We start from the raw sequence: 19907 nt of genomic DNA, 5'->3' as shown, positions 1-19907 counted from the left end.
GTTCAATACATAACATACAGTTCTGTATAAATCATAGCAATATTCACAAATAACATAGAATTGTTTACAAAATTCCAGATAGCTGGGCTGGCAGTGTCACATGAGTTACAAAAGATCTATAAATGGGAGCCAAGAAAGCGGGGTACTTTATTAGTTCATTGAAAGTGGTGGAAAAAAAGAAGCATAGAAGAGCAAGATAAGAAGTATAGCAAGCAGAGGAACACACAGCAGAAATATTGTAAGGTAAAGCAAGACCGGGGGACATGTAGGATATTTATTTTATATAACATTCACTCCAATAGAGCTCAGGAAGTTTGCAGTGTAACTTCCAATGGGAGGAGCCTAATCCTTTTGACAGCCTCACATTATGTCCTTACATTTCAAACAAATGTTCATATCTCTGTAACCATAGGGGTTATGAAAGACGTATAAACGGCAAACTCTTCGGTACAAACGTAATCCACAAAATCATCACCAGAAGCTTAAAATACTACGAATACTAAGATACTTTATTTTAAGAAACTGTCATGTGAAGCACTTTTCGTCCGGTAGCTTCACCGGACTTCTTCAGACAAAACTTTACCACAAATTACACAGTATAAAAACACTCCCATCAAAACAATTAATTAATTAGTTAATCACCTTATTAACTGCACCCAATTCATTTACAATAAATTACCAACTTCTCTCACTCATCCCACTAATACACACACATATATATTAAGTATATGTTTAAAACAAATAATTAGATGAGTAATGTATGTTAAGTACCCTTTTAGGTAGTAAAAATCCTTAGTTTAATAAAGTTTTATGTAATATGAATACATGCAATGAATATAGCTTCTGGTGATGATTTTGTGGATTATGTTTGTTGTTTTTTGTCTTTGGTGTGGAAAACTCTTCAGTACAAACTGTTTTTACAGTAGTAGTGTTCTTTAAGTTCTAGGTCTTAAACTGAATTTTATAAGTCGCAGTAAACACAGTAACTATTGCATTTGTAATATATTGTAAACATTGTATGATATCTCAGCAACCACTCAAGTTACACACATACTGACGGTGGTATTTTATTCATCTAGCTGAGAGCTTTCATACGAGGCTAAAGAGTTATATGTTACTTGGTTGTTGAGATATTTAGAAAAATGTGAAAATTATATCTATATAAATTCATATAGTAAAAAAACAGCAGTTAATATGTATTAACCTGTACTAGACAGAGGTCAAATATTAATGCAATTCAGTTTGCCATTGTATGAGCTTTAAGATGAAATATTTTAAAACCTTAGCATGGTTTTGGAATTGTTGATGCAAATATGAATAAGCAATAGTTGACGCCTAGAGACATCAGTAGGAGTTAAACTGCAGATGCACCTGAGAGAGAGAGAGAGAGAGAGAGAGAGAGAGAGAGAGAGAGGGAACAGGGGAGGGGTGAAAGGAACAAAGATGGAGGAATGTAGGGACAGAGCAGCTACTGAAGGCACACATAGACCCATAGATCTTAGGCAAGCAGTAACAGAAGTGGTCACACGGGGGGGGGGGGCAGAACATGGGAGGCATGTAAACAGACAATGAAACATTTGACAAAAGGTTGAGGATAGGATGTGGAATAAGTAGCCTGCCAGCTATTTTATAGGACCAGGAAGAATTTACTGGGATCAAGTAGGTGGTGGTTCTGGGTCTTAATTGCTGGTGCAATAGGCTTCTTCCACCACTCATGGCTTGATGGCATCACCCATCCAATACAGTGAGGCTGGTAGCTGATGCAGAATGGTTTGCTTCTTGGTGAGCCAGTGGGTCACTGCACAGTCAATAGCCACCTCTGCCACAAGCTCCAGCTCTGGCTGAATGAAAGTGGCTATTGGAATGGACTATCTGTATGAGACAGGCTGGGAATATACTTAGATGAGGCACTCCCACCCTGCTCACCAGTCTCAGATGCACCTTGGCCAGGGCAGTAGCAGGCAGTGGCTGATGCACCTGCAGCTCTGGTGGACTATAATGACTTGCAGAAGAGCAACAAAATTGGAAACAACACTCTAGTGATGAGGGCCCAGAGATGTTAAGGATCATACAGTAAAGGAGAGGACATAGGATACAATTAACCCCACTGTGCCTCTTATTTCTACTGTTTCCTGTGGCAGGTGGCAGCATTTCCTTTAAATTCTGTCTGTGCTGAAAGACAAAAGGAATATGCAGGCAATCACAAATCACATGCAGGTGTAAGTGAGGGGATGATGACAGTGCAAACTGCAGATCTACATACATGCACCAGTCTGCAACGATTCTCACAGCCCAACACAGAACTATTGCAGCATGTGCATGTACAGAGCAGCAAGAAGTCAGGTGCCCGTGGTTTAGGAGGGCAATCTATACAACCCTGGTGTGTACAAAGGAGCAAAGCAGCTACAATACAGCTGTTAGGTACATTGAAGCAGCTACACTGCCATAGTTATATGCAATGATGCTGAAGCCATGGCAGTCTGACAGGTACAATAAAGTGGAAACATAAAATGGTGGTCACAATACTCAAGAGTCACAGCCCTTGCTTTGCTCCATAAAACAAGACAGTATTACAACAAAACAGCTGCCACCTACAGCGCACACAACATACAAACAACCACTGCAACTAACCTGGGATATCCTAGGATTTGACAGAGTAAATAAAAGATCATTATTATGGCTAGACACATAACAAATAGGTAAAATGTTTATTAAAAGCAGTACTGTAAAGTAGTTGTGGTAAATACTTACTCTCTCATTCAGAGGATCATTATCTCATCCTTGATTCCCATCTCAAGGGACCTTCAGGCTTATGACAATTCAGGTCATTGTACCTGTGTTTGCACTGCACATCTGGATGTGGAACATGGGTCATAATAGTCAGCAGGTCTTCCAGCCTATACCAGGTATCCATCCTCCTGAAAGGACCTGTGTGTTGTCCCAACAGCTTTTCCCTTAGCTGCCTATGAGGGATGCAGGTCATAATTTCACTCCTTCTCACACCGCTTAGAAACGCTTCGCGGGACACTAACACCAGCAGCCATTTCTATGACCGCAAGGCAAAATAAGATGGCAACCTTTGATTCATGTCTTACGTGATACTTTAAATCACATGCAACTCATCCTAGGACTTTCTAGTTGCATGGCAGGCATACAAATACATCTTACATGTATGAGTGGGCATGCTTCACATTATATTTAAATTTTATGTCAATGGTATGCCTTTGCAAACATAGGGATTCATGGACAAAGGTAAAAGCTATCCTCATTAACATACATATGCTTCAAATTAACACTTATTGGTGATGTCTGCAATCCAACATTTTCAATGCCAAAATATGCAGAAAAGAAAAATGAGTGTCAGGCTCGTTTGAGAAGCTTAACTCATTCACTCTGGAGCAGCTCAGAAAAAGCTGCCTGCTTAATTCCACCATAGGAACAACAGTGCAGCCTGAGTCAGGCTCATTTTCAGAAAATCCATTTGTCATACCATACAGAAAACAAATGTTCATTAACTATAAGAGCTAGACTAAAAATGTAAACATGAAAGTTGTTCAGTAGACACTGACCTTTCCAACAGTGTAAATGTTGATAGTGCATGCATCACTTGTGTGATTACCATGCTCCCTTGCAAAGATATGGGCATAATAATGAGAAGTATTGTAAATGTAGAATTTTCATAATTGTACAAGACTAAACAAACTGTGATATCTGTAAATGTGTACAGTGTACAGACACAGTTATTTTACCATGTTGTAAGGAGTAACACTGTCTTCAAAATGGGGTATTACTTGGGACACTGACATGCTCCCTTGCAAAGTTATTTACCAAAATATGAAAAAAACATAATTCCCATAACCTAAGTCCGAAACAAACTTTGATATCTGCACATGTGAACAACACAGTGGCACAATTCTTTTACCATGTTGGAACCAGCAATATTGTCTTCAAAATGAGGTATTACTTGGCACATTCAGATGCTCCCTTGCAAAGTTATTTACCAAAATATGAAAAAAAAGTCATAATTTCCATAACCTAAGTCCGAAACAAACTTTGATATCTGCATGTGTACAACATACAGGCATAATTCTTTTACCATGTTGGAACCAGCAATACTGTCTTCAAAATGAGGTATTACTTGGCACATTCAAATGCTCCCTTGTAAAGTTATTTACCAAAATATGAAAAAAAAATCATAATTTCCATAACCTAAGTCCGAAACAAACATTGATATCTTGACATCTGCACAATGTGTACAACATACAGGCACAATTCTTTTACCATGTTGGAACTATCAATACCATACATATACACATACAGTACATATTTGATTGTACGTGTTAGCACTCTCTTGAAACAGTTGTTCTTTCTCAGCATCTTCACCAGCTCCTTACCACAGATCTGCCAAACTCATAAAAATATATTTTACACAACACATTTCATAATAGAGTTTTACTTACCATACTGGTCCCTACTTGGTCATGAGTGTTTTCCATTCTTCTCACAAGCTGCATATATGACAGATTGTATGTCCACCAACCCTGTGTATCAAGCAATGCACAAACCCATTCTGTAAACGTCTGGCCTTGTGCACTGCCCGTTGACAGTTTGCTGTTTTCCACATCTGTCGAGGAATTATGTCAGACCACACAAAATGACAACATGGCCACCACGACTGCAGGTGTTCAAAAATTGCTCTGATTTGAAACCGTAGCTTTCCAAGTAGTTGACTGATGACATCATTCCCTCCAATGTGCAGCTCAGGGTAGATGGAACACTTCTCTTCCAACAACTGCAGTACTCTGCTCCAATGCATACCTCTTCTTGCAATCCAGTATACCTTCAGACTGGATGTGGGAAAGCTCAGGTTGTACTGGTTTTCAGTTATGGAGGCATGGCTGGCAGCCCAGTGAATGTAGGAATGGCCACATACCCACACTCTCACTTGTCGTTCTCCTGCTTGTGGAGCCATGTCAGTGTCAGAATGTGGATGAACCTGCACAGGAAAGAAAATGCAAACAGATTACTACTGATATTTGGCAGATCTATTGGAAAAGTACATATATATGTATATCATAATGCATTACCTGGTTAGACCATCCAAATCTTCACTCCTATCCACAGGGGCATTATTCTTTTCATAAGGTACATAAGTGGTGATGACGCTGCAGAGGTACATACCTACCACCCGTGAAAACACAAAATTACACACAACAACTGACAAGGGGGCACAGAAAGGGCACATATAAAGATAAAAAGCAGGGTAAGGACCGCCACTCCACTAATATGCCTAGGACAGGCACATGACTTTAGTCCATGGATGTCTGAAGTGTCCCATACCTGTGCTGGCTACCCACTCAGACTGCTGGTAGCAGCAATGACTCCTGATTGCATGCAGTGCCAGCATTCTGCCTTACCTCTGCCTTGACTCAAAAGGGGGAGCTAATGTAAAGGGTCTTGCCCTGACCTACATACATTTACTACACCTGAAGGGAGGGAGACTGAGTGGAGAGCTCAACCAGGACAACATGTAAAGACTAAGACTGCCCCAGGCTTTGTCTTTTTGCACGTGTCCTTTTCCGGAGGGAAACACTGCATCACAGTGGCACCCCTGTGGCCATGCTTACCTAGGACAGCAGCACTATGGGACTGAACTGAAGAGTCTCCAAGTTCCCATCTGCAATCCAGGTCGATCACAAGATCCATGGATGGCTGGGTATCCCCCCCGTGATGCACCCACCAACACAAGAGCAGTTGGCACAAATCTCTGAAGAGGAACCTTTCTGGCCTTGGTGCATAAGGGCTTGGCCAGTACCTGACAAGGGGGAACAGAAAGGGCACATGTAAATCCCCTCTAAATGAACTACAGACAATGTATGCCCAGAAAGGACACATGTAAATCCCCTCTAAATGAACTACAGACAATGTATGCAGATGCATCACCCTATCTCCAAAGAGAGGCCACTGCCATACTGATATTCATGTGTATATGTATATATGTGCAAGTACATTATGTACATACATATTTATCGATATACACACATATATGCACAGATATATATGTATATATATATATATATATATATATATAGACAGGAAAAAACATCAGGGGTTTTGGAGGATAGCTAGTTGATGAAGAATGGAGGGGGTGGCTTGCAATGACTACAAGCAGAGAAAAAACGCAATCTGGCCTGTGTATTCATCAAAGTGATAACAACTTCTACTTATGTGAGTAACAGTGACAGCAGCTGAGACTTTTACCAGAAAAGTGATAATAACTTACTGCTATACTGTAATTGCACTTATTGCTAATGTGATAATGACCTTCCTTTCAGTACTGCAAAGTTATGCATGCTCAGACAAAGGTGATAATTGCTGCATATAACCTGTTGACTAGGCATTCATTATATTACCTTGTGCAGCTGTTGTGTAACACAGACTCATTATCAGTAAAGAGAACACCTGATTAATTCAATAAAATAGTATAACACTTGCATATTACTGAGCCCTTCCTCCCACCTAAATTCCACACATGACTGACAAAGCCAAGAAAAATGCACAAAAAATATGGTAGCACCATACTGGCAGTAGTCAACAAGTGATAACCTTTATCTCACTCATGCAACTACTAATCACAAATAGAATAATACAAGCAGAAGTGATTTCTCGTCTGCTTATTTTGCATTATACTATTAATTATTAATGGTGTATCTGATGTCTTATGTGCTGGCATATTACACTATAATTACATTTCTGTGCTGTATTCTAAGTAATGTAACCATGTGTAATTTTCATACTTAATTTCTATGTTTCCCTAGTAACAAATCCAGTTGATTGCATTGTGTATGCACAAGCACCAAAATGGCACAATAAACTATTTTGCCCAGCAGTCACTTCAGCAGTCAGATCATGTATGCACAAGCACTTCCCTGATACACAGTGAATTATTTCCCCAAGCAACACCTTCATGAGTATGTCCAGGTATACATGCACCTAAATACAACGTTTCACCAAACAAGCCTTCAGTAACATTTCCTAGTATGTACTACCACCAGCATGAACACTTCACCCAAGCAACCCCTTCAGTAGAATGTTGAGGAATACACAATCACCAAAATTAAATGCTTACCCAAACAAAACGCGTGTAACATTTCCTAGTATTTACAACCACCAAAATGAAGCATTCACCCAAGTGAGCCCTTCAATATAATGTATGCACAGGCACCAGAATGAAAGATTTCCTGGAAACAACCATTCAGTAACATTTCCTCGTATGTACAAGCACCAACAGGAAAATCTTCAGCCAAAATATAATTTCTCTTGGACGGTTGAAAGGTATGTGCAGTCATCATTAAAATTATAAAAATGGATGTAGAACATGTAGCCTTCCTTTCTTCAAAATTTGAAGTCACCCCAATTCAGATCTCATTTCTGACAGATTTGCTGTAGTAATCACTACTAGTGCAAAAAGAACTTTTGGTGGGGTTGCTGCCCATCACATGACTGCACAAGATATTCACATTCACAACAGCAACATGGATTTCTCACTCTGCCCAGTGACCAGCCCAAAATGCACCACTTTCCCTTCCAGTTATCTGTCAAATACCCACAGGACAGTGAGGCTTGAAAGCTGTACTGAAAGCTTTTAGACACTTCTATTCTACCCTGAACTACTCAATATTCATGAATCTGACTGAACACATGAACTCTGTCTCTCAGTTGTGGAAATCACGGTGTACATAATTCTACAGACTATGTGCAAACAGTTCGGTCACTCAGTATACCCACAAACTATGAAGAACGTTCAGCTGACAAACAGGAAGGAAGATATTGGTTCATAGGTGTGTACTAGGCTAACGGCCCTGAAGCCTATATAAGCCTAGCCTAAGAAGATTCCCTGGCATCATGCTGCCCAAAGTTGTAAAGAAAATCCTTCTCCATGACTTCTCCAAACTCATCACAAAGCAGACTATCCAAGGGGCACATACCTGCAGTACCACCTGGATAACTAGCTTGGTGTAATCTGCGCCCTCTTTCTTATTAATTCATTACTGCAGCATTAAACACAGTAATGTTGTACATGAGTCACTCGGTAGGATACAGAATAGCAGGAAACCCAACTTAACCAAGACTGTTTCAAGGGAATCCTGGCATCTATATGCGAGTCTGACCCTTAACCCCTGTAGTATTTCACTGTCGATCATTCTGGCTTTCTACACTATAGGGCTGAAGAGAAGCTTTTAAATTAATGAAGCTTTGAACGGTTTAGAATGGTCATCCCTTGTACAGGAAGCTTATTTTCCCTTTTATACTACAAATTAGCACTTCCTGCTTTGTAGCCCCTGCTACAGGGCAGTGAACTGTTAAAAAAACATGCTGTCCCTTTGACTTAGACCAGCTGACCATTGGGTACTCAAGCCTATTCTCCCCTCCAAGCCTAACCTGCTAGTTTTCAATTGTATAGTTATCTCTCCTGAGTTACATCATTTTAGCAACAGCTTAGCATTTCAGCCTTCTGATAAAAACAGGTGAATGGGTTTGTGTCACTGAACTGATGACTTTAACTGCATCCTCCTTTAGGGGTATATCCGTCAATAGCTGAGGACATTTAGAGTGTACGAATGTTGCCTGCCATTTGTAGTATATAGACACGTGTTTATCATATGTGTGTGTGTGTATATATATATATATGTTGCTGTGTCTTTTGGCTTTTCCCAGTTAGGGGTCGCCACAGCGGAACTCCGGTCTGCTAATGATTGGCAGTAGATTTTTACGTGCCGAGTTGCCAGCTCTGATGCACAACCTTCAATGAAGGTACGCCCATTCACGCATGTCTCCACACAGAAGACGCTCTAGCTGAGAATTGAACAGGACAGCATCTTACTGTGAGGCGACAATGCTACCGCAGCACCACACACACATATATATATGTATGTGTGTGTGCCTTACATTTTTCAAACTTGTACACTGACTATGTAATAGACACAGTGTACTGATTTCATCTTTGTGTGACTCCCTCACTTTGTTTGCACAACGGGCCTTGCTTGTGTGTATGACACCAAAAGCCAAGTCTTATCTCAAAACAAAGATTTCTCTATCTTCAAAATCAATATGCTGGTGAGAAAGGCTTGGAGCTTCCGTGAATAAAGATTTGCCATGATTTGCTTTCTTGAATGCACTGTATCCTGCCTTCACCACATATAACTTTGTTTACGGCTGTAGGTACAGCTCATACTTCTATCAAAAATTAAATTTTTGGTACAAGAGAAAATGGTTACTTTCTCATGGCATGAATTCAATTCAAACATAAAAGTAACTACATGTATTTTTTCTTAATTCATTACTGCGCAGTTATCACAACCTTTTCTTATATTACAGATTAAAGAATCTTAAATCACTGAAAAATAATGATATAAGCTGGAAGCCTGTACACCTGCCTTTGAATTCTACATATAGAATGTGTCGACAGCATATTGGCTCAGTACTGCTAGTGTGGTCCACATGTCCCCTTTATGTCGGTGTGGGGTTTCTTCAGGTACTCTGGTTTCCTTCCCTCCTCTGAAAAAAAAATTTACAGCTTGGCTGGCAACTCCAAACTGACTATGTGCATTGCATTTTCCCTTGTAGCCGTTCAGTGGCCAAGAAAGATTAGTTTACTTACCTGGTTAACAAAGCCCAAAGGTATGGATGTGGTTAGCAAATAAATTAAATAAAAGATGATCCTGAGCAACTCTCATTTATTCAGTAAGATTCTGGCTTTTCTGAAGAAGTAAACCATAGGAATGTGGCATATTATTCTAGTCAATAAAATAAAATGTAGCTAAATTAATGAATGCTCTTCACAGAATGCATGATTTGAATTACCTGGCATACCACTTAGCAAAAAATATATACAAAGCCAAAAATAATGGGGGGCCAAAGCCCCAGAAATAGGGACAAATTTTCAATATTGCTCTCATAAGCTTAGAATTTTACTAGAGTAAAAGGTATTGTGTTAGCCTGCATTTTCTGAAGGATGTGAAGATCAGTGCTCAAATGCCTGTCATTATTTAATGACTTCAGTCCTCACTGATTTGCCACATTAATCCAGAAAACCACACATTTTATGAGGAACAGACTAAAACTAAGAAGCAAAAATGAGGACATTCTGTGAAAGTCTGGACAGATGAGAGGTCTGATTGATTTGCTGCAAGGTCTCTATTGTTAACAAGCTTCCTGAACTATGCTTTCAGACCATGAAACTTTCAACATGACTTTTGACTGGGAAGGAATGAATATTGTTCTTAAATGTTATTTTATTTTGGAGTGTTACAAGGGAGTAGCCCAAAACAGCACACACATACATGCCCAGGCTGACACAGTCTCTCTCTCTCTCCCTCTCTCTGCCTTTTTTTTCTGAATTCGGGATGTCATCCACTGAAACAGGACTGCCACCTTGCTCTACATCCAGTATGCTCCAGGCTATGTTGCACTACTACGACATCCTGTGTGTTCCTTCTTGGAAGTAGGCAATGTTAAGCATAACACTGGGATGATATATTTACAGTTTCTGAATTGCTGCCTGCAAAGAACACCAGTAGAAAACTGTGGACTTCCCCATACTGTGCACTGTTCTACAGGTATTACTGCAGGGAACATCCACACATTTTACACTTGACATCATACCCTGGACCCACATGCCACCCATGTACTAACACACACTTGTGTGCATGCGAGCACACACACACACACACACACACACACACACACACACACACACACACACACACACACACACACACTGTCTCAGGGATTTCCCCATACAATATTGAACGTAATTGATCATTTTCAAGTACATAGGTTCATAGGTAGGTACTAGGCTATTGGCCCTAGGGCCTATACAAGCCTAGCCAAAAAGGTACCCTGGCTTTCAGTCATATTCCTAAACAATTCCACTCCTATCTGCAGAGGCCATGCTACACAATGGGAGACCCCTCTGTCAAGCACATATATGCCCCCCCCACAGTGTGCCCATCCCTGTGTAATATAGTAATGTTCTAAGGAGCTGACAGGTTGTTACTGTGGGATTGATACCACTGTGCACCTGCACATGACCTTCACTGCCCCCAAGGTAGTTGGACATGTTCAGCCAAACAGAATAAGGTCTCCTGACAAGCACTCTGTACAAATGGATGATCTGGAGAGAGGGTGTTCACTAGCGTTTGTGAGACAGTATGTGGGACACAGTAGTGCTCTATGTCAATGCTGTGGGTGGGAGGACTACAGATCACTGTATGAAACATTTGAATGATATGATACTACAAGCGCTACAGGGGGAATGCAATGCAGTGGTAGAAAGGAGAATTCAGTTCAGCACTGACTAAGGAAGAATCATTCCTGACATCTCTACATGGTGATAGTTAGACAGAAGGAGACATATTAGGAGGGGTGAACACAGGTTTTTGGGGTAGCCCGATGCCATATATCTCTTATCGAGACCAACCAAGTTAGTACCCTTACTGCATGAGATATACAACAACATTAAGGAGTGATGCCAGGAAGAGCACACTAACCAATGCTTATGTGATCCATAAGTATATCCGGCATGCCGACTCATTTGACTGGCAATGCATGAAGGTGTTTTACATTTGTCTGCAGGAATCCATATGTCATTAACATGCACACTATGGATTATGAGGGATTGCAGTATGAGTAGTATTACACAGTCATATACTGTATTCCTAGTCAACAGGGAAAACCACTGCTGCATTGAAGCCTGTTGAGGTTAGGGCAGATCAACAGGCTGATATCAGTTGCATGTCATGATGTGATGATGAAGCTACCAAATCGACTCACAGTCACAAGACACATTGACACTGTTTGTCTTCCTCCTTTCTGGGCATATGAAAAACATATACCTATTCTGGCATGAAGTCCATATGCCAAGAATGAGCACCTTTGCAGTGATCTTCTTTACCATTGTTAACAGCAGCTCTTAAAAAGCCATGTTTAGTGAATGGGAAAAATAAAAAAACAGAAATAATGGAAGCAAATGCAGCAGCAGTTACAAGGAACAACCAGTTTCTTTCCTGTTGCTTACTACAGCTCTTAAATATCTGTGGTTAATGAAGAACAAATACAGAACTGAGGCAAGTAACTACACAGCACTTACAAGTATGTGTATACAGGTGTGTGTGTGTGTGTGTGTGTGTGTGTGTGTGTGTGTGTGTGTGTGTGTGTGTGTGTGTGTGTGTGTGTGTGTGTGTGTGTGTGTGTGTGTGTGTGTGTGTGTGTGTGTGTGTGTGTGTGTGCATGCGCGCATGTGCACGTGTGTATGTTTGTGTAAGGGTGTGTAGACTTTGTTAAATACCTGCATTACTTATATTTTTGGATATAAAATACTTTCTTCAACAAAAGGAATATTAGGTAGTTAAAAAAATAAATAAAAAGTCTATACTAATGATAAAACATAGTAAACATTTTAACTGGTAGCCCAGTTTCTCATCTCCGTAATGTGTTGCATGATGGGCATTACAGGGAAAGGATGCACCTTTGAGGGGTGTCGAGGACCTCGCAGCATCTCTGGATGGTCTGATATTTCCCTGTAAAGTAAACCCTTTCAGACTTTACTGCTTGCTTAAAAGTTATGTATAAAATAGTTAAAAAGATAATGTGTGTATTGAATATGGCATAGGGAAATATTGGAGAATTTATATAGTCTGAAGAAGTACAGATATCATTCTGCACAAAAGTGCTAACATTATAGTATTTAATAAATATTTTCTCGGAGTGCTTTTTGCCCCTTGCCATTGTTTTGTTTTCAGTTGTTTGTTTTGTTAGTATTTTCATTTTTAAGATTTTTGCATGTCAGCTTGTGTATAAGAAGCTAGTAGTTAAGACTGAAATGAGTTGCAGAATAGATGAAAGAATGAATTTGGTGAAGAAATTTTCAAAATGTGTTTTGGCCTGCTCAGGATCGAGGGGAAGTCACAGATTATCCCAGCACTGACCAGGTGTAAGACTTGGAAGCCATAAATGGGAAGGCAGTCCATCTCTCTCTCTCACACACACACACACACACACACACACACACACACACACACACACACACACACACACACACACACACACACACAATCTCATTCCCTACTGTCACTTTGAAGGGCTACCAATTCCCACACAACTGGGGAACAAAAACCAAAAAACAGTGAACTAAGCACTGTGAGGCAGCAAAGCTAAATGTTGCGCCCCCATTGAGTGGCTTGTTTTTAGAGTGTGGCATTATAAACAACATTTGCAACTAGGAGGGAAAAGAGATGTAAGGAGACTAGAAATGCTTCACTAAAGCTAGGGCAAATTACAAAACACAAAGAAAATGGATGTGTTGTTTATGGGAAATGTGAAAGGTAGATTTTTACATGTTCTATATAATGAAAGTGAGAAAATAAAAAGCAGCAATAAAGGAAATGAAGGAGTGGGATAAGAGAAAGGGATGATTAATACATTTTTTTATGAACTGCATCTGTGCATGTATATAATAAACCACTACTCTTTTCAGTAAATACCATGCATCCTTTAAATTTCATATAAGCTACTGCCAACTCAAGACAGATGAAACAGCTGTTAAATATCTCACGTAAATGTCAGCAAATCAGAGTACAGCACTCAGTAATACAAGATCAGTACTATGACATGAAGCCAAGACCCTAGTAGGGGAGTAGAACTGATCACCTTTTGATCTTTGTAGCAGTAGAGAATCTATTCTGCTGAGCCACTGCCATTGCATAATTTCCTGATTACTCTAGTTTCTAGCTGCCTATAAATGCTGCACACATTAACAGCTCTAATATGTAACTGTAAATGCCACCTACCCAGTGCAAACCATATCTCTCAAATGTCTGATTTTGACTCAAATTTTAACTCTGTCTGTCTTAATCCCTCCTAAAAGTGGTGACTTTTGGACAAAAAGTAGAGAATTATACTTACTAAATAATGACAGTAATGAGTTATAGACTTGCTTTACTTCAGCAAATGTGTTCACATCCTCTTATTCTGTCAATATTTCAAGTTAACAGTGTTAATATTTTAAAAAGTGTCCCAGATTGTCCATGATTGTCCCTGATTCTGCTGAGATTTGTCCCGATTCAGATTTGTCTCAGTTCAGTTGAAAACTATCCCTCTTGACAGAAAACAGCATAATGTTCAATTGTAATTCTGAAATTCTATCACATCCTCCTATTATTTAATTTTTAAAATCGTAATAATATCTAATGCATCTCTGTAAATTACCAATTTTGAATCCTTTAATAGCAGGTTGATAGAATTTGGAAATATACATTAATATCTGACTTGCACGGTTAGTATGTCATACAACTTTACTATTATTTATAACCTTCCCAATAAAGTATATAAATTATTTTGTTTTGTAGCACATAGTGGTAATACCACGAAATTTGAAGATTGCCTAGAAGGAGTTATTTCCCAGCAAAATTGCCCATCTGAAGCACAGAAGTGTGAAAATGGAATTTGGGTTTCTGTGCAAAACTGGTGTGGTAACAATGTTACAGTCTATATTCTGAATGTAAGTATACCTTTTAAACACAGAATCTGAATATTTTTGCCTAACTTTAAACATAAAACCTAGAAAAAGTTTTAATTTTAAAGTTAGTTACTTGTCCTACTAAACCTTAATGATCATTTCATGTCAATAGTATGTATATACATATCAAAACAAAATTCAATGGTAAAGTAAATAAATACATGTAAAATTATGTCACTTTCCTTATCTACCTGTTATCTGTCTTACCCTACATGCAGCCAGCCATGCTGTTTATTATAGTCTTTGTGTATTTTAACTGTCCCCTGCCATTACCTTAAAACATAACTAAAGATCTAGAAGTGCTTTTTTGCTCTATTGTTGTAGATGTGGCACTTAAAATATTTTTGGGAAGTTATCATGAATACTTGAACATTTTATATTAGCGGTGAATATTAAGTAAAACTTTTTAGTGATTTCATATTAATTGCTGCGGCATAGAAAAGAGCTCTACACACACACACACACACACACACACACACACACACACACACACACACACACACACACACAAAACATGTCTTGCTAGTGCTAAGCTTCAACTAATATGGGCTAATCCCCAAATATATGAAGTCTGAAGTTCAAATGTCTGTTAGTATTTATTGACTTCATTCCTCAATTATTTGCCAGGCAGAAACCATACATTTTATTAGGAACAGGCCAAAAAGATGAGGTAAACTTCTGGACATTCTTCAAGAATCTGAACAGTTGAGAGATATGCATAGGATCTCTGATTATCATTATATCTTCATGTGTAGACCTACTGATGCATCTGTTAGAAACATGAATGACCCAGTTAAGAGTTACCTTCTGCAGAAAGTGAGTCTGTAGCCTGGAACACAGTTTTGAGTGCCAGTGTAACAGATGTGATGATTAAAAACAGGACTGCAGCATATCTGTCAGTTGGCACTGAAAAGAATGGCATGCAGAAACAAATTGAGTGCTTTTTATTTCAACAGCTCACTGAATACCAACAGGTATAGGAATGCCACTCAGGGGACTAAGGGTGAAGGACCCATGGTCAAACACACATTAAAGCACTTTACTGGTCAAATGCATATACAAGGTGCTTTGGAGGAGTCCACACTAAAACAGTAGGGAACACAGCAATCCGTGTGTGTGTGTGTGTGTGTGTGTGTGTGTGTGTGTGTGTGTGTGTGTGTGTGTATGTGTCTGTATATGCACGGAATATATATTCACACTAAGGCATTAATGAGTATTGGAGATTCACCTGGCCATGTGGTATAAAGTGAGAAGACTGTGACTAAAGCTCAGACGTCCCGTGCTTGATTAGAAGCAAGAGCAGTGGAAGAACTAAAAAGTGGATGTTAAAATGACTGGTCTACACTGGCACACCATCTTGGGAGAAAGAGGCTACTTTGGTTTGCTGCAGAGATGACACCTATGGGAATGTAGGAGCATTTTCTACAGCCCGAGCTTAGGGATATTACACTACATATTTTGTGACTTAAACTGAGTGCTGTTGCATATTATGGTATACAGCCACCATCATGCAAAGCAGTACTTATAGAGCCTAAAGAAAGCTATAAGGGGATGGGATTAGGGCCAGTAAAAAAAAAAAAAAAAAAAAAAAAAAGAAAACCCTCCTCGTGGATGGTAACACCATTACCAGAATACTTAGCCTCACCTCCTGAGAATAAATGGGCCATAGGGCTCTCACAAGCCAGTGCATTTCTTTGCGCCAGCCCAAAGCCCGGATAAATGGGGAGGGTTGCGTCAGGAAGGGCATCCGGCGTAAAAATTCTGCCACGTAACTTATGGCGTGAAAATTTCATATTTACATACCGGATCAGTCGAGGCCCGGGTTAACAACGACTGCCACCAGTACTGTTATCCAACAAGGTGCTGGCGGAAATTGGGCTACTGTTGGCCGAAGGAGAAGAGGAGGATGAAGGCATGCCCGAAGGTAGGAAGAGAGGAGGAAGGTTAGTAGTGTAGCAGTGAGGGTAGGAACTTTGAATGTTGGCAGTATGACTGGTATAGGAAGAGAGCTAGCTGATATGATGGAGAGAAGGAAGGTTGATATATTGTGCGTGCAAGAGACCAGATGGAAGGGAAGTAAGGCCAGGTGTTTAGGAAATGGGTTCAAATTGTTCTATCATGGTGTGGATGGCAGGAGAAATGGGGTAGGGGTTATACTAAAGGAACAATATGCCAAGAGTGTTTTAGACGTGAAGAGAGTGTCTGACAGAGTGATGTTTATGAAGCTCGAAATTGATGGTGTAATGATGAATGTTGTTAGTGCATATGCTCCACAAGTTGGGTGTGCGATGGATGAGAAAGAGAAATTTTGGAGTGAGTTGGATGAAGCTATGGTGAGTGTACCCAAGGGTGAGAGACTAGTGATTGGAGCAGACTTTAATGGGCATGTTGGTGAAGTGAACAGAGGGGATGGGGAAGTGATGGGTAGGTATGGTGTTAAGGAGAGGAATGCAGAAGGTCAGATGATTGTGGATTTTGCGAAAAGGATGGACATGGCTGTGGTGGATACGTATTTTAAGAAGAGGGAGGAGCATAGGGTGGCATACAAGAGTGGAGGAAGATGCACACAGGTGGATTATATCCTATGTAGGAGGGCCAGTCTGAAGGAGATTGGAGACTGTAAAGTGGTGGCAGGGGAAAGTGTAGTTAAGCAGCATAGAATGGTGGTCTGTAGAATGATGTTGGTGATCAAGAAGAGGAGGAGGAGTGTGAAAGCAGTGCCAATGATTAAATGGTGGAAGTTAAAAAAGGGTGATTGTGAAGTGGAGTTTAGGGAAGAGTTAAGACAGGCACTGGGAGGCAGTGGAGAGTTATCGAATAGCTGGGTAACTACTGCAGAACTAGTAAGGCAGACTTGCTAGAAAGGTGCTTGGTGTGACATCTGGACAGAGGAAGGAGGACAAGGAGACCTGGTGGTGGAATGAGGAAGTACAGGAGAGTATACAGAGGAAGAGGCTGGCGAAGAAGTGGGATTGTCAAAGAGATGAAGAAAGTAGACATGAGTATAAGGAGATGAGGCGCATGGCAAAGAGAGAGGTGGCGATAGCTAAGGATAAGGTGTATGGTTAGTTGTATGAGAGAGTGGACACTAAAGAGGGAGAAAAGGACCTGTACCAATTGGCTAGACAGAGGGACAGAGCTGGGAAAGATGTCCAGCAAGTAAAGGTGATAAAGCATAGTGAGGGAAAGGTACTCACAAGAGAGGACAGTGTGTTGAGTAGATGGAAAGAGTATTTTGAGAGGCTGATGAATGAAGAGAATGAGAGAGAGATAAGGTTGGATGATGATGGGATAGTGAATCAGGAAGTGAAACAGATTAGCAAGGAGGAAGTAAGGACAGCTATGAAGAGGATGAAGAATGGAAAGGCTGTTGGCCCAGATGACATCCCAATGGAAGCATGGAGGTGCTTAGGAGAAATGGCAGTGGAATTTTTAATAGATTGTTTAATGAAATTTTGGAAAGTCAGAGGATGCCTGAGGAGTGGAGAAAAAGTGTTTTGGTACCTATCTTTAAGAATAAGGGTGATGTGCAGAGCTGCAGTAACTACAGAGGGATAAAATTGATCAGTCACAGCTTGAAGTTATGGGAGAGAGTAGTAGAAGCTAGGTTAAGAAGGGAGGTGATGATTAGTGATCAGCAGTATGGTTTCATGCCAGGAAAGAGCACTACAGATGCGGTGTTTGCTCTGAGAGTGCTATTGGAGAAATACAGAGAAGGTCAGAAGGAGTTGCATTGTGTCTTTGTGGACTTAGAGAAAGCATATGACAGGGTGCCTAGAGAAGAGTTGTGGTATTGTATGAGGAAGTCGGGAGCGGCAGAGAAATATGTAAGAGTGGTACAGGATATGTACAAGGGTAGTGTGACAGTGGTGAGGACTGCAGTGGGAGTGACAGATCTGTTTAATCTGGAGGTGGGATTACATCAAGGATCAGCTCTGAGTCCTTTCTTATTTGCAGTAGTGATGGACAGGTTGACAGATGAGATCAGACAGGAGGCCCTGTGGACTATGATGTTTGCAGATTACATTGTGATCTGTAGTGAGAGTAGGAATCAGGTTGTGGAGACTCTGGAGAGGTGGAGATATGCTCTAGAGAGCAGAGGAATGAAGGTCAGCAGGGCTAAGACAGAATATATGTGTATAAATGAGAGGGAGGGTATAGGAATCGTGAGGATGCAGGGAGTAGAGTTGGTAAAGGTGGACGAGTTTAAGTACTTGGGATCAACAGTTCAGAGTAATGGTGAATGTGGAAGAGAGGTGAAGAAGAGAGTACAGGCAGGGTGGAATGGATGGAGAAGAGTGTCAGGAGTGATTTGTGACAGACGGGTACCAGTAAGAGTGAAAGGGAAGGTCTACAAGACAGTAGTGAGACCAACTATGTTATATGGGTTGGAGACAGTGGCATTGACAAAAAGGCAGGAGTCAGAGCTGGATGTGGCAGAGTTAAAGATGTTAAGATTTGCACTTGGTATGACTAGGATGGATAGGATTAGGAATCAGTATATTAGAGGGTCAGCTCATGTTGGACAGTTTGGAGACAAAGCAAGAGAGACGAGATTGCGTTGGTTTGGACATGTGCTGAGGAGGGATGATGGGTATATTGGGAAAAAGCTGCTAAAGATGGAGCTGCCAGGTAAGAGGAAAAGAGGAAGGCCTAAGATTAGGTTTATGGACGTGGTGAGAGAGGATATGCAGGCAGTTGGTGTGACAGAGCAAGATGCAGAGGATAGGAAGAAATGGAAAGAGATGATCCGCTGTGGCGACCCCTAATGGGAAAAGCCGAAAGATGATGATGATGAGGGCTCCCACCTTGCTGACCAAATCAGGGCTGAGAGATGACTGGGGGGGGGGGCAGCAGATGGACGTACACACACACACACACACACACACACACACACACACACACACACACACACACACACACACACACACACACACACACACACACACACAAGTATGTATAAAAGCAAAGTAACTGCAGAATCTTCAGTTGCATATTTGTGCTGCATGAATAATGTGTCCAGTCAATGTGGATGTAATCATATCATATGCAAAGCTGTGTAGACATAACACTCCTTTTCTTTTATAGTTGTATGTAAAGAAAAACAGCAATGTCTATCTATTCTATATATCTGTCTTACCTTCTTTGATAGCCATGCCCAACTGTCAGAGGTCATATCTCATGTAATTCGTACACCTTCTGGCTGGATGATCTAAACTTGCCTTCTTTTTGTCTCTCCCAAATCTGCTTTACCAGATATTCTCCTCTTCTCCTGCTTTCCTGCACATGTGAGCAAACCACTGCAATGTGGTCTTCTCGAGTCATTGGT

At 40.5% G+C, this 19907-nt stretch overlaps 1 protein-coding gene across 1 annotated transcript in view; it reads left to right on the top strand.

Moving 5' to 3' along the window:
* Positions 1 to 19907, top strand: part of LOC122794944 — a 129873-nt gene that overhangs the window by 12009 nt on the left and 97957 nt on the right. Inside the window, exon 2 of the mRNA XM_044063539.1 lies at positions 14409 to 14560. Coding sequence (XP_043919474.1) covers positions 14409 to 14560 — 152 coding nt within the window. The remainder of the gene's footprint in view (positions 1 to 14408; positions 14561 to 19907) is intronic.

This window comes from Protopterus annectens, chromosome 2.part1 (genome assembly GCF_019279795.1).
Source record: "Protopterus annectens isolate FY-2018-M chromosome 2.part1, PAN1.0, whole genome shotgun sequence".
Lineage (NCBI taxonomy): Eukaryota > Metazoa > Chordata > Ceratodontiformes > Protopteridae > Protopterus > Protopterus annectens.
The sequence above is the reverse complement of the archived record's forward strand: the minus strand, read 5'-3'. Positions and strand labels throughout refer to the sequence as shown.